This window comes from Pan troglodytes, chromosome 1, assembly GCF_028858775.2.
Source record: "Pan troglodytes isolate AG18354 chromosome 1, NHGRI_mPanTro3-v2.0_pri, whole genome shotgun sequence".
Lineage (NCBI taxonomy): Eukaryota > Metazoa > Chordata > Mammalia > Primates > Hominidae > Pan > Pan troglodytes.
In genome coordinates this window covers 195,481,098-195,493,447 of record NC_072398.2, presented here as the reverse complement: position 1 = coordinate 195,493,447, position 12,350 = coordinate 195,481,098, and the positions used below count along the sequence as shown (strand labels likewise).

Below are 12,350 nucleotides of genomic sequence, written 5' to 3'. Positions count from 1 at the left end.
CACCCAGATAATTTTTTCCACTTTTTAAAAATGGGGAAAAATATTAACACTCTACAAAAAAAAAAAAATGAATGGCAAATAAGCACACAAAAAATATTCAACATCATTAGTCATTAGGAAAATGCAAATCAAAACCACAATGAGATTCAATTAAACACCTATTACAATGTATAAAATTAAAAAGATTCACCATACCAAGTGTTAGCAAGAATGTGGAGCAACTGGAAATTTGATACATTAATCACGGAAATGTAAAATGGTACAACCACTTTGGAAAACACTTGGGCAGTTTGATAAAAAGTTAAATATACCCATACAATATAGGCCGGTTACGGTGGCTCACGCCTGTAATCCCAACACTTTGGGAGGTCGAAGTGGGTATATCACTTGAGGTCAGGGGTTTGATACCAGCCTGGCCAACATGGTGAAACCCTGTCTCTACTAAAAATACAAAAATTAGCCGGGGATGGTGGCAGGTGCCTGTAATCCCAGCTACTCAGGAGACTGAGGCAGGAGAATCTCTTAAACCCAGGAAGCGGAAGTTGTAGTGAGCTGAGATGGTGCCAGTGCACTCTAGCCTGGGTGACACAGTGAGACTCCGTCTCAAAAAAATAAAAAATAAAATAAAACATACAATGTAATCCAGCTATTCCACTCCCACATATTTACCCAGGAGAAATTAAAATATATGCTATACAAAGACTTGTACACAAATGTTCTAGCCTGTAATAACCAAAATCTGGAAGCAATCCAATATCCATTAACAGGTAAATGGATAAACAAATTATATCTATACAATGGAATACTACTTAGGAATTTTCAAAAGCCAGCTACTAGGTGCTGGGTGCAGTGGCTCATGTCTGTAATCCCACCACTTTGGGAGGCCAAGGTGGGCAGATCACCTGAGGTCAGGAGTTTGAGACCAGCCTGGCCAACATGGTGAAAACCCATCTCTACTTTAAAAAATACAAAAATTAGCTGGGCGTGGTGGCACATGCCTGTAGTCCCAGCTACTCGGGAAGCTGAGGCACAAGAATCACTTGAACCCTGGAGGTCGAGGCTGCGGAGAGCAGAAATAGTGCCACTGCACTCCAGCCTGAGCAACAGAGCGAGATTGTGTCTCAAAAAAAAAAAAAAAAAAAAAAAAAAGCAGCTACTGGCATATGTTATGACATGAATGGACATAAAAACACTATGCTAAGTAAAAGAACCTAAACACAAAAGACTACATATTCCATGATTCCATATTAATGCAAAGTCTAGAAAATGCAAATTTATAGAGACAGCAGATCAATGGATGCCTAGGACTGGGGGTGGGAATAGGGATGGCACACAGGAACTTTTGGATAAATGGGGACAAGGGAAGTTTTGGGGGGGTGATAGAAATGTTATCAAACTGTACGGCAGGAAAAAGGCAAAAAAAAAAAAAAGAAGAAATGTTATCAAACTGGATTGTAATAATGATTTACAACTCTATGCATTTACTAAAACCACTGAATTGTATGCTTAAAAGGAATGTTTCCTTATATAAATTATACCTCAATAAAGTCGTTAAAAAGAAATACGTATGTAATGTATGATTCAATTTATTTAAAAATTACAGAAAATCTATAATGACTAAAAGCAGATCAATTTTCTAGAGGGGGTGAGAGGGACAGATTACAAAGCGGCAGAAGAAATTTTAGAGTTGATACATATATTCGTTATCTTTTTATGGTGATGGTTTTATAGACATAGAGATAGATATAAATAAACTAACCAAATTGTACACTTTAAACATGTACAGTTTATGATATGACAATTATACTTCAAAAAAGCTGCTTTCTAAAAGTATGGCACCCACAGAAGAACAAGTATTCCATGTGGGTGGAATGGAAAGGAGAAAGGAGTAACAAAAGAGCCATTCATGCACCCAAAAGCGTATTTATAACGATTGCACAATGTCCATTTTCCCCTCATTAGACAGACTGCTTTCATTTTTTTCATAAAATAAGTATCATCTCACCATTGTGTGCAAAGTTTTATTTAGAAACTATTGCTTTAGACAGATTCCCAGAAGTAGAAGAACAGTGTGACTATTTTAAAGTTAGGCAGACAGATTTTCATTTATTAAAATAATTTGTTTTAAAGAAAAACCTTGTTTATCATTTTCAAAAATTTATGTACTGTATTTTTAAGGAAACAGAAACAGGAGACATGGAACAAATTATTTTATTTGAGAAACTATGAAGTAGGCTGGGCGCAGTGGCTCACGCCTGTAATCCCAGCACTTTGGGAGGCCAAGGCAGGTGGATCACCTGAGGTCAGGAGTTCGAGACCAGCCTGGCCAACGTGATGAAACCCTGTCTCTACAGAAATACAAAAAATTAGCTGGGTATGATGATGGGTGCCTGTAATCCCAGCTACTCGGGAGGCTGAGGCAGGAGAATCACTGGAACCCAGGAGACGGAGGTTGAAGTGAGCCGAGATTGCACCACTACACTCCAGCCTGGGAAATAAGTGTGAAACTCCCATCTCGGGAAAAAAAAAAAAAGAAACTATGAAGTAATACTAAAAATTTTTAGGGGATAATAAAGGGTTGGATGGAATTTCCTTGAGCAATTTTTTCTGGCACTGGATAGAAATCATAAAAACTAAACCAATTCTGAACAAACCTGTTTCTTCTTCAAGAACTCTTATTCATAATGATGAAAGGTTTCAATTCATATTCTCTTTCTCCATCTCTCCAATTCTCTTCTCTTCTTCCTTCTCCCTTCCTCCCTGCCTCCACTCTGAGGCTACCCTCTCCAAATCAAGTAAGCCAGGCCCAGCAATTAATGTCATAATTAAAGATAACAAAAGAAAACTCTCATCACTATCTATTCCATTTTGAGTAGGAGTCTGTAACGCCACACACAGGATGTTCACACTTACCTGGTTACATAATCACAATCCATATAGGGGTCCTCCTTGGTAAGGCACATGCTATCCTAGTTTCTACTTAATATTAAATAACAGTTTATAAAAATTCAGCTTTCAATACATTTTGATTTGAGACACAATGGTATTGAAATAAAAACCCACCACTGTCATTAATAAAAATCCTACCAATGGAAAGGAATGTCTTCCTGCAGTGGCATTAGTCGGGTCTTCTTCCTGCATTAGTGGGGTCTAATGACACACCACATCCCAATTCTCAGCAACTAAAGCTGAGACTGGAGAATATGGCAGGGTTTATCTTTATAGAAATTAATTAAAAGTTAGTCTTCTGAGAGTCTCCTTAGAGAAACTAAGACCATCCACTAAATAGGAAAGAGAGGGATGACACCTGTGGTGTTAACAAGAGATGGTCAAGTTCTGCCAGTTAGTAAGGAGTTGTTAAGGGACCCACACCAAAATCCCCATCAACTCTTGCTTCGTAGGTGCTACAGACTGAATGTTTGTGTTCTCCCAAAATTCGTATGTTGAAATCTAGCTAACCCCCAAAGTGATGGTATTAGGAGGTAGGGCCTTTGGAAGGTAATTAGGTCATGAAGTTGGAGCCCTTGTGAATGGGATTAGTGCTCTTAGAAAACGGACCAGAGAGAGTTTGTCTTCCTCTTCCACCGTATGAGAACATAGCTAGAATGCAGTGTCTATGCAGACTGGCCCCTCACTAGACACCAAATCAGCCAGCACCTTCAGCTGGGATTTCCCAGCCTCCAGAACAGTGAGAAATAAATTTCTGTTGTTTATAAACCACCCAGTTTATGGTATTGTTACAGCAGCCTTAATGAATTAAGACAATAAATTAGCTTACAAAGGAGCCAATAAACACAATTTCAAACTCACTGCACATACTAAAAACTAGATAAGTAGATTAAAGAACCAGAACTATTAGATTAGAGGAGAAAATGGGTAGCTATGAAGGGAAAAAAAAATAAGGAAAGGGTGTTGTGGTCCAAGAACTAACACAACAGAAACAAGCAAACAAGTAAAAACAAGTAAAAAAAAAAAAAAAAAAAACCCTGAAAAACAAACCCAAAACAACAACAACAAAACATGAAGGGAAACAGCACTGCTTAGGTTTCTGTCATCAGTTACGTAAGGTTATCCCTCTGTGGCTGCCCACACCCCACACCTCTATCTTCTGATAAGAGGTAAGCTCAGGCTTTACATGGAGCCAGCACAAGAGTTCTCAGAAAAAGAAGGCAGCAGATGGCTATCTGGGTGCTTGGCTCATTTATCCTCTAAGTCATTTATTTGTTCCACAGAAAGCTACTGGCTTGCTAAGGGTCAAAATGCCGTGTGTGATTATTGACTGGAAACAGGGAGACGATGCTGTTAGAGAGAAGAACACTTCAGTCTTCCTACAGTCAAACCTTACATGCAGGGATACCTAAGTGGACTTTCATTTCCTGTGCTCAAATAAAGCACTTTTTTCTCTGGCACATAGCAGGATTGGCAGCAATTAATTGTCAGAACTGCTTAAGCTGTACACATTCTTATAATGTACACAATTAATTGGCTGAACTGCTTATACTGTACACGTTCCAGGACCCAATCAACAAGCCTCTGTGCTCCTCCTGCCAACAATTCAGAGGTTCATGGTACAGAAAGGGTGCAATACTTAAACTAAGCAGGACAGGCTTCACCCTCTTTAAGTTGAGAAACGGGAATATATTGATGACATTCCTTTCTACTTTTGGAATTGCAAAAGGTCCACAATATCTGCCTTTGGATTCAATATATGTATATTTCCAAAAGAGTGAAAAATGCAGACTGACAATCCAAATGCCTTTGCAGCTCTGCAGGCAGGCAAGACAAAAGCAATTTATGATACAATTTCTCTCCACTTTGGATGCAGAGTTGCTTGACCTACCTTAGTGAAAACAGCACAAACTAGAAACTGGCGCTGCTCGCCAGTCATCCCTAATTAGAATGAGATCTGCAGTGCATACTTTTCTCTTCCCTTCCCTAGTGCATTAAGCAGAAGTTTGAACTCCCAAGTTCTCTCCCAAAAGAAATGCCAAGGCAATTCTCAATGCACAAGGCAATCTTACCACCTTTCCAGAGCTATACATGGCCTTCAGGGTAAGAAGCTAGCTCCTAAGCATGATATATAAGGTCAAATATAACTTATCTGGATCTGAAGATTTCACTTTGCCCCATTTTTTTTTTTTAGCAATACTTGCAGTTCTCAATATGTAATGCCAAGCTTTGTAATGCCTCCGTGCAACACTGCATGCAGCAAAAGCCCACTCCCAGTCCTGGGGTTCATAGTTCAAATTCAATATTCCTCCCCTCATGTCTACCCACTCTCCACATTAGACCACAAAGGTCTTGAAATCCTACTCACTAGCAGCAATTTCTTGCCACTGCCCACTAATGGTAAACTAGAAGAAAGAATTCTCTATAGCCAACACATCCTCAGGATCTTCCTTCCAGCATACACCTGAATTCTGTAAGACCCAAGTTTGAATTTTCACCATCCTCCAGGAGACTGTCAGATCTAAATCTACCATATTTCTAACTTGTCCATTTCTAATTTCACGGGCCATAATTATCCTATAGTATGCTGGAGGTATTTTCTTTGCTGCCGCTTCCCAATGTCCTCTGCAAACCATTATTCTTCTACCTCCCTGTGAAAACCTCTTCTCCTTTGCCATCTTGCTGCCACTTCAACTCTCATTGCAGCTATCATCTCCCAATTTACTCGTCACTCTTCCTATTTTACTGGTGACTTTGACATCTGGCTTTCAAAAGTCCTCCTCATCCCAAGTCCTACCTGAACAGTAAGAAAGGACAGGCCAGTAAGAGGACAAGGCCAGGCGTGGTGGCTCACGCCTGTAATCCCAGCACTTTGGGAGGCCGAGGCAGGCAGATCACCTGAGGTCAGGAGTTCGAAACCAGCCTGACCAACATGGAGAAACCCTGTCTCTACTAAAAATACAAAAAATTAGCTGGGCGTGATGGCACATGCCTGTAGTCCCAGCTACTCAGGAGGCTGGGGCAGAAGAATTGCTTGAACCCGGGAGGTGGAGGTTGCAGTGAGCCAAGATCACACCATTGCACTCTAGCCTGGGCAATAAGAGCAAAATTCCATCTCAAAAAAAAAAAAAAAAAGAGGACTGAGTCCGTACAGAATCAGCCTGCTTAGGTTCAAGTCTTGGTTGTACCACATACCTAGCTGTGTTGCCTGAGTTTCCTCATTTATAAAACAGGAACGGGCAGGCACAGTGACTCATGCCTGTAGTCCCAGCACTTTGGGAGGCAGAGGCAGGCAGATCACGAGGTCAGGAGATCGAGACCACCCTGGCCAACATGGTGAAATGCCATCTCTACTAAAAATACAAAAAAAGTTGCTGGGTGTGCCACACCCCTGTGGTACCAGCTACTCCGGAGGCTGAGGCAGTAAAATCACTTGAACCCAGAGGCAGAGGTTGCAGTGAGCCAAGATCGTGCCACTGCACTCCAGCCTGGTGACACAGTGAGACTCTGTCTCAAAAAAAAAAGAAAAAAAAGAAAAAAAAAAACAGGAACAGTAATAGTAATTCACAGGATTTGCTGTATAGATTAAGAGTTAATACACGTAAAGGGTTCTGAATGGTACCTGGCATATAGTAAACGCTCAGTAAACATCAGTTATTGCTGCTGTCATCATCATCATCATCATCATCATCACCATTACCATCATTAAAGACTACCTCAGTGTCCACATGGGTAACTCATTTAACACGTTCTTTGAGCTTGCTGGGTTCTTTGAGCTCCTTGCCTCCAATAAACTTCTTCTCCACTCTACCCCAGCAACCCTCTTCCACAGCTCACCCTAGATTCTGCCATCAGAACTTTACCACCTCCAAAATCTTAAATTCAAATATTACATACTCTGACCACCGCCTCCTATCCTTCCAGCACTCACAATTACCCATTCCTCCGACATCTGCTTCCCATCATGGTAACCACTAAATGCCAAACTTGTCTACTTCTGTAGCGCCTTGCTATCTTTGCCTCTTTTTATACTTTCTCATACTATCTCTCATCACTCTTTTTACAACAACCTCGATTTCCATACCTCATTTTCCTTCTGTACAAACTACCTAGCAAAGTTCCTATCTTGGATGAATCAAATTATCAGGCTTTTCTTGACAGAGTTGCTGAGAGCTACTGAGGAGAATCACACAACTGTAAAGATCAGTACCACTGTTATAAATGCATGATCTCCATCTTCAAGGCTACCCAGCAATATTTCTATTTTCTTACCTAGTTTGCCATCTTCTATCCTTCACGATGGCTATTTTAGACCTTTACCCCACTCTCTAAACCTCTGATTTTCCTGTCTATTACCCACTCCCCCCAATCCCATCTACCTCTACCTCTGTTTCTACTATCCATAAATGATCTATCACACTTAAGAAAAAACAAGAATGAGATGAGAACTACAACAATTTCCTTCTACCCAGTATATAAACCCACCCTAGCTGTGTCTTACCCAATCCTTTCTCTCTGTCACAATGAAGGAGGTATCCTGCTTAAGACTAATACTGTACTCTGTGCTCAGTATTCTAACCTTCCTGCCCTATAAGGCAGTGGTTCTGGTCCCTGGGCAGCAGCATTGGCACACTCCAGGAACTTTCTGGAAATGCAAATTCTCAGAACATACTCCAGACCTACCGAGTCAGAAACTATGGAGTTGGGGCCCGGCAACCTTTTTTATTTCCATCTCTTCAGAGCAAGAAACAAAGACCAATTTATTTTTAACAAGGCCTTCAAGTGAGTCTGATGCATGCTAAAGTTTGAGAACCACAGCTCTAAGGGATTATTCATTATTTATCCCTTTTCCTGTCTTTAATCTCCTTTTTTAGTACAATGGTTCTCTTGCCTGAAAAGCCTCCTATTTTACCAGGCCATATACAGTTGGCCCTTAAACAATACAGGCTTGAACTGCGCAGGTTCACTTATATGTGAATTTTCTCGTGCCTCTGCCACTTGAGACAGCAAGACCAACTACTTCTCTTCCTCAGCCTACTCAACGTGAAGACAACAAGGATGCCTATAAGATGATCCACTTCCACTTAATGAATACTAAGTATATTTTCCCTTGTGATTTTCTTTCTTTTTTTTTTTTTTTTTGAGACAGAGTCTTGCTCTGTCGCCCAGGCTGGAGTGCAGTGGTGCAATCTCGGCTCACTGCAACTTCCACCTCCTGAGTTCAAGCGATTCTCATGCCTCAGCCTCCCAAGTAGCTGGGATTACAGGTGTGCACCACCTCGCCTGGCTAATTTTTGTATTTTTAGTAGAGGCGGGGTTTCACCATGTTGGCCAGGCTAGTCTTGAACTCCTGACCTCAATTGATACACCTGCCTCAGCCTACCCCAGTGCTGACATTACAGGCATAAGCTGCCGTGCCCAGCCCCTTATGATTTTCTTCCCTTTTTTTTTTTTTTTTTTGAGACAGAGTCTTACTCTGTTGCCCAGGCTGGAGTGCAGTGGCGCAATCTTGGCTCACTGCAAGCTCCACCTTCCAGGTTCACGACATTCTCCTCCCTCAGCCTCCTGAGTAGCTGGGACTACAGGCACCTGCCACCACGCCCGGCTAACTTTTTGTATTTTTAGTAGAGTCAAGGTTTCACCATGTTAGCCAGAATGGTCTCGATCTCCTGACCTTGTGATCTGCCCGCCTTGGCCTCCCAAAGTGCTGGGATTACAGGCATAAGCCATCACACCCAGCCAATTTTCTTAACATTTTATCTAGTTTAAGAATACAGTATATAATGCATATGACATACATAATATGTGTTAATCGACTGTTTATCTTATTGGTAAGGCTTCCAGTCAACAGTAGGCTTTTAGTAGCTACATTCTGGGGGATTCTGAAGTTTATGCAAATTTCCAACTGCACAAAGGGTTGACATTCCTCACCCCCACACTGTTCAAGGGTCAACTGTATATTCTCGCCCTTTCCAGTCTACTCACCACACAGCCACTATCTGATTATGTCATTCCCTACTTAAAACTCCCTAATGGTTTCCCACTGATCTTCAGATAAAAACCAGTATTTTAATAAGGCCTCAAGGTTCTGCATACCTCTCAAGACTTCTCTTTCACCACCAGCTCTCTTTCTCCGTTTGCCCAGCAACGCCAGTCTCTCCCAATTTCTTGAGCTCGCCATATTCTAGGGCACCTAACACACTTTGAAATTGTTATTTCCTCTGCCTGAAATACTCTTTTTCCCTGTTTCTTTTCCGAATTCCTACTTCAAATATCAGCTTAAACTTTCTTTCTTTAAAGTGGCCTAACCTGACACCTTAGTTTGTATTAGATGCCTGTTGGATGCTTTCACGGCACTCTGTATTTACCCTCTCGTTACCCACATCAAGCTTATAATTATTATAATAATTTAATTATTAGAAATGTAATATTCCTTGCCAGAGTATAAGCCTTGTTAAGGCAGAAATGATATTCATCTTATTTATTGTAATATTCCCAGTATCCAGCTTAGTATAGTACCTCGCAAGTAAATACACAATGACTATGACCGAGCCTTTACATACACTGTGGCTCTGTCCAGAATGTTTTTTTACCACCATTAACCCCACCCCAGTACAATCCTACACATCCTTCAAGAAATGTTAAACATCTCTGAGAAGTCTTACCTGCACATACACACCACTTGCCTGCTGAAATGAATCACTTCTTGTGTTCTTACTGCATTGTGTACATAAGTATGTTAATGCAATAATTATACACCACTGTAAATACCTATCTTCATGTATCAGTCTCCACTAGATTATAAACTCCCTGAGGGAATGAACCATTCTTATTCACCTTTGTATCTCTAAGGCTTAGAAAAGTGCCTGACATTGACAGTAGGTAGCCATAAATGTTTATGGGCATATTAAATCTAGGATTGTTCTCTAATACTGCACTAAAAAGTTTTTTTCTTAATATTAAATCTGGGTTCCAATTCTAGCTATGCTGCATGATCACTGGCAAACTGTTTAACCTCTCTGGGCCTCAGTTTTCTCACCAGGTAAACAGGGCTAATAATGCCTACTTGGAAATATTGCTATGAAAATTAAACAAAATGATACAGTGCAACAATTAGTACACAGAACGCCTGGCATGTCATAGCCCATTCTGGCTTCAACTTGATAGAGACAACTAGGACAAAACAAATACAAATATAAGTCACAGCAATCAAGGAAGACTGAGCAGAGAGTGAGTCATTCCTTTTAATCATTTCCCCAAGGAGATCAACAATGAAGAAACATAATAAGCAGAATAAACTCTACTGGTGGTATCTCCCTTGGCATATACAGCTTGGTGAGAATTCACTCCAGAGACCTCTTGGCTAATGGCCACATCCTGCTCCACAGCCCAGCAGGTCAGATCTTAATCTGTAGTACCAAGCATGGTTAATTCTGACTGGAATAGAAACTACCTCATAAAGAATGTGTTTACAGGCGAGAGACGGAGGAGAACTTGACTGTAACCACATCAATCAACTGTTTTGCAATTTGGCAGAAAATACTGCAGAATGGTTGGTGAATACTAACAGCCATACAACTGTACTTACCTGTAGCCAAGAACCAGCTTAGACTAGATAATGAGCAGCTTTCTGCATTTACCAAAACAATGGTCAGACCTACATAGCATGAACATCTCTAGGGTCAAATTACCCTTTGTACATCTGGGCAGCACCAACGAAGCTGACACCAAGCAGCTTTATATATACACTCCTCAGCCTATGAGCACTGCCCGCAAGCATCAGCTTCATTGCTCATATATACAAAATGTAAGAGCAGATTTAACCATTTCTCTGCTCCTTATTCATAGCATGCTTACCTCTGCAGAGCCACTGGTAGTCAGACCACCTAATTCGTTGGAGTCATTCACTTTAGAATGCTGTGTCACTATAGGTGTAACTACTTCACTGGGACTACCTCTCTTCTGAAGCTTCCTGATTAAGCTCTGCTGGTCACTGGAGGATACAGCAGGTCTGAGTGCAGCTCTGGGTGGGCTCTGCCTCCAAGATGCCCAGTTCCAACCTAGCCCCAGAAGATGTGGTACATCATCTTCAGGTAGAAAGCCCAAATCATCTGCAGTTTGGAATTTTTTTAAAAACACCAGCATGGAATTGGAGGAGTGTGTCCTAAAAGCCCGGCAGCTCTGGGGCCTGCTGCAGTCTGCCTGAATGCACATCCCTTCTAGCCACCAAAAGACATGGCAGGCAGAGTCCTGGCAGCAGGCAGCCCAACATGACTGGAGAGAGGGGGTTCCTTCAAGAAGCCAGAGGTGATTTTCTCCCCCAGATCTCAGGCCAACTCCAAATTGTGTCTTCCCCTGCTGGCACCTGCTCTCACTGGCATCTAAAAACAAAGAATGAAAACATTTTCAGATGAAATAAAAACAGAGACTACTGCTCCATAAAGAGCCCTGAGAACCAACATTTGAGGTTATTTTGAAGACGAGTTTTTAAGAGGGTGAGAAAGCCATCTAGTGAGTGGAACAAAGGAAGTGAAAGAGAGAGTTTTTTGTCTTCGGATATTTTAGGTTCTAGAAATACTGCTCCACATTCATTAATTGTTCTCCTTCTCAATGAGTTCCTGCCATGGAGACCTTTTACACAGAATGTCACTTCATAAACAGGAAAAAAAAAACAAAAACAAAAACAAAAAAAGAGGTATTCTGGTGGAAGCATATGCAGGGAAGTGGCAAGTTGGGAGGAAGAGGGCAGAGTCCCAATACCTGATGACCTCCCACTCACCTCCAAGGTATTTCTCAGGGACAATGTGAGAACTGTGGGACCAGAAGAACAGGTAGCAATGTGAGAACTGTGGGACCAGAAGAACAGTTTCCCCAGCAAACTGGCAGCAACACAGACTGAGTACTCTGAACCTCATGCAGTTAATAGGCACATTCATTCTTTAACCAATCATTTGCCAAAGTCAAATGGTTTTGCATATCATAGTATCAGCCAGAGTGGTAGTCAAGATTACCAAAAATTTTAACCACGAGAGCAATTCTGCTAGAAAGAACTTCCTAATGACAAGTCACGTCATGATAAGAAATAATGGAACCTAAGTACAACAGTGACATGCTATGGGTAACCTAGATAATATGATCCAAAATTCTGGCTAATGTTGCTGATGGATAAACTTTGGACTGTTTTAATTATTTCAGGTATGGCATTGATTTTTCTGAAATAGTATCTCACCTCTGTTTTCTTAGATGAAGTCAAAACTTGTTCTAAATGGAAGTGATTATGTGAGTTCATTTTAAGGTACTGGCTCTATAGGTGTCTATTACCAGCTATTGTCAGGGTTATATAGAAACAGAACTAGGGTGAGGCAAGAGAGGTGCCTCAGGCACAAAATTTAAGGAGGTGC

At 41.1% G+C, this 12,350-nt stretch overlaps 1 protein-coding gene across 16 annotated transcripts in view; it reads right to left on the bottom strand.

The window, feature by feature from the left end:
• Positions 1-12,350, bottom strand: part of KIAA0319L (KIAA0319 like) — a 123,406-nt gene that overhangs the window by 61,642 nt on the left and 49,414 nt on the right. For all 16 annotated transcript variants that reach the window (XR_010147206.1, XR_010147203.1, XR_010147194.1 and 13 more), the window contains one exon: positions 10,807-11,330. Coding sequence is in view for 13 of the 16 variants with exons in the window: in XM_024357827.3 (XP_024213595.1) it covers positions 10,807-11,330 (524 nt within the window). In the remaining 3 variants the exon portion in view is untranslated. The remainder of the gene's footprint in view (positions 1-10,806; positions 11,331-12,350) is intronic.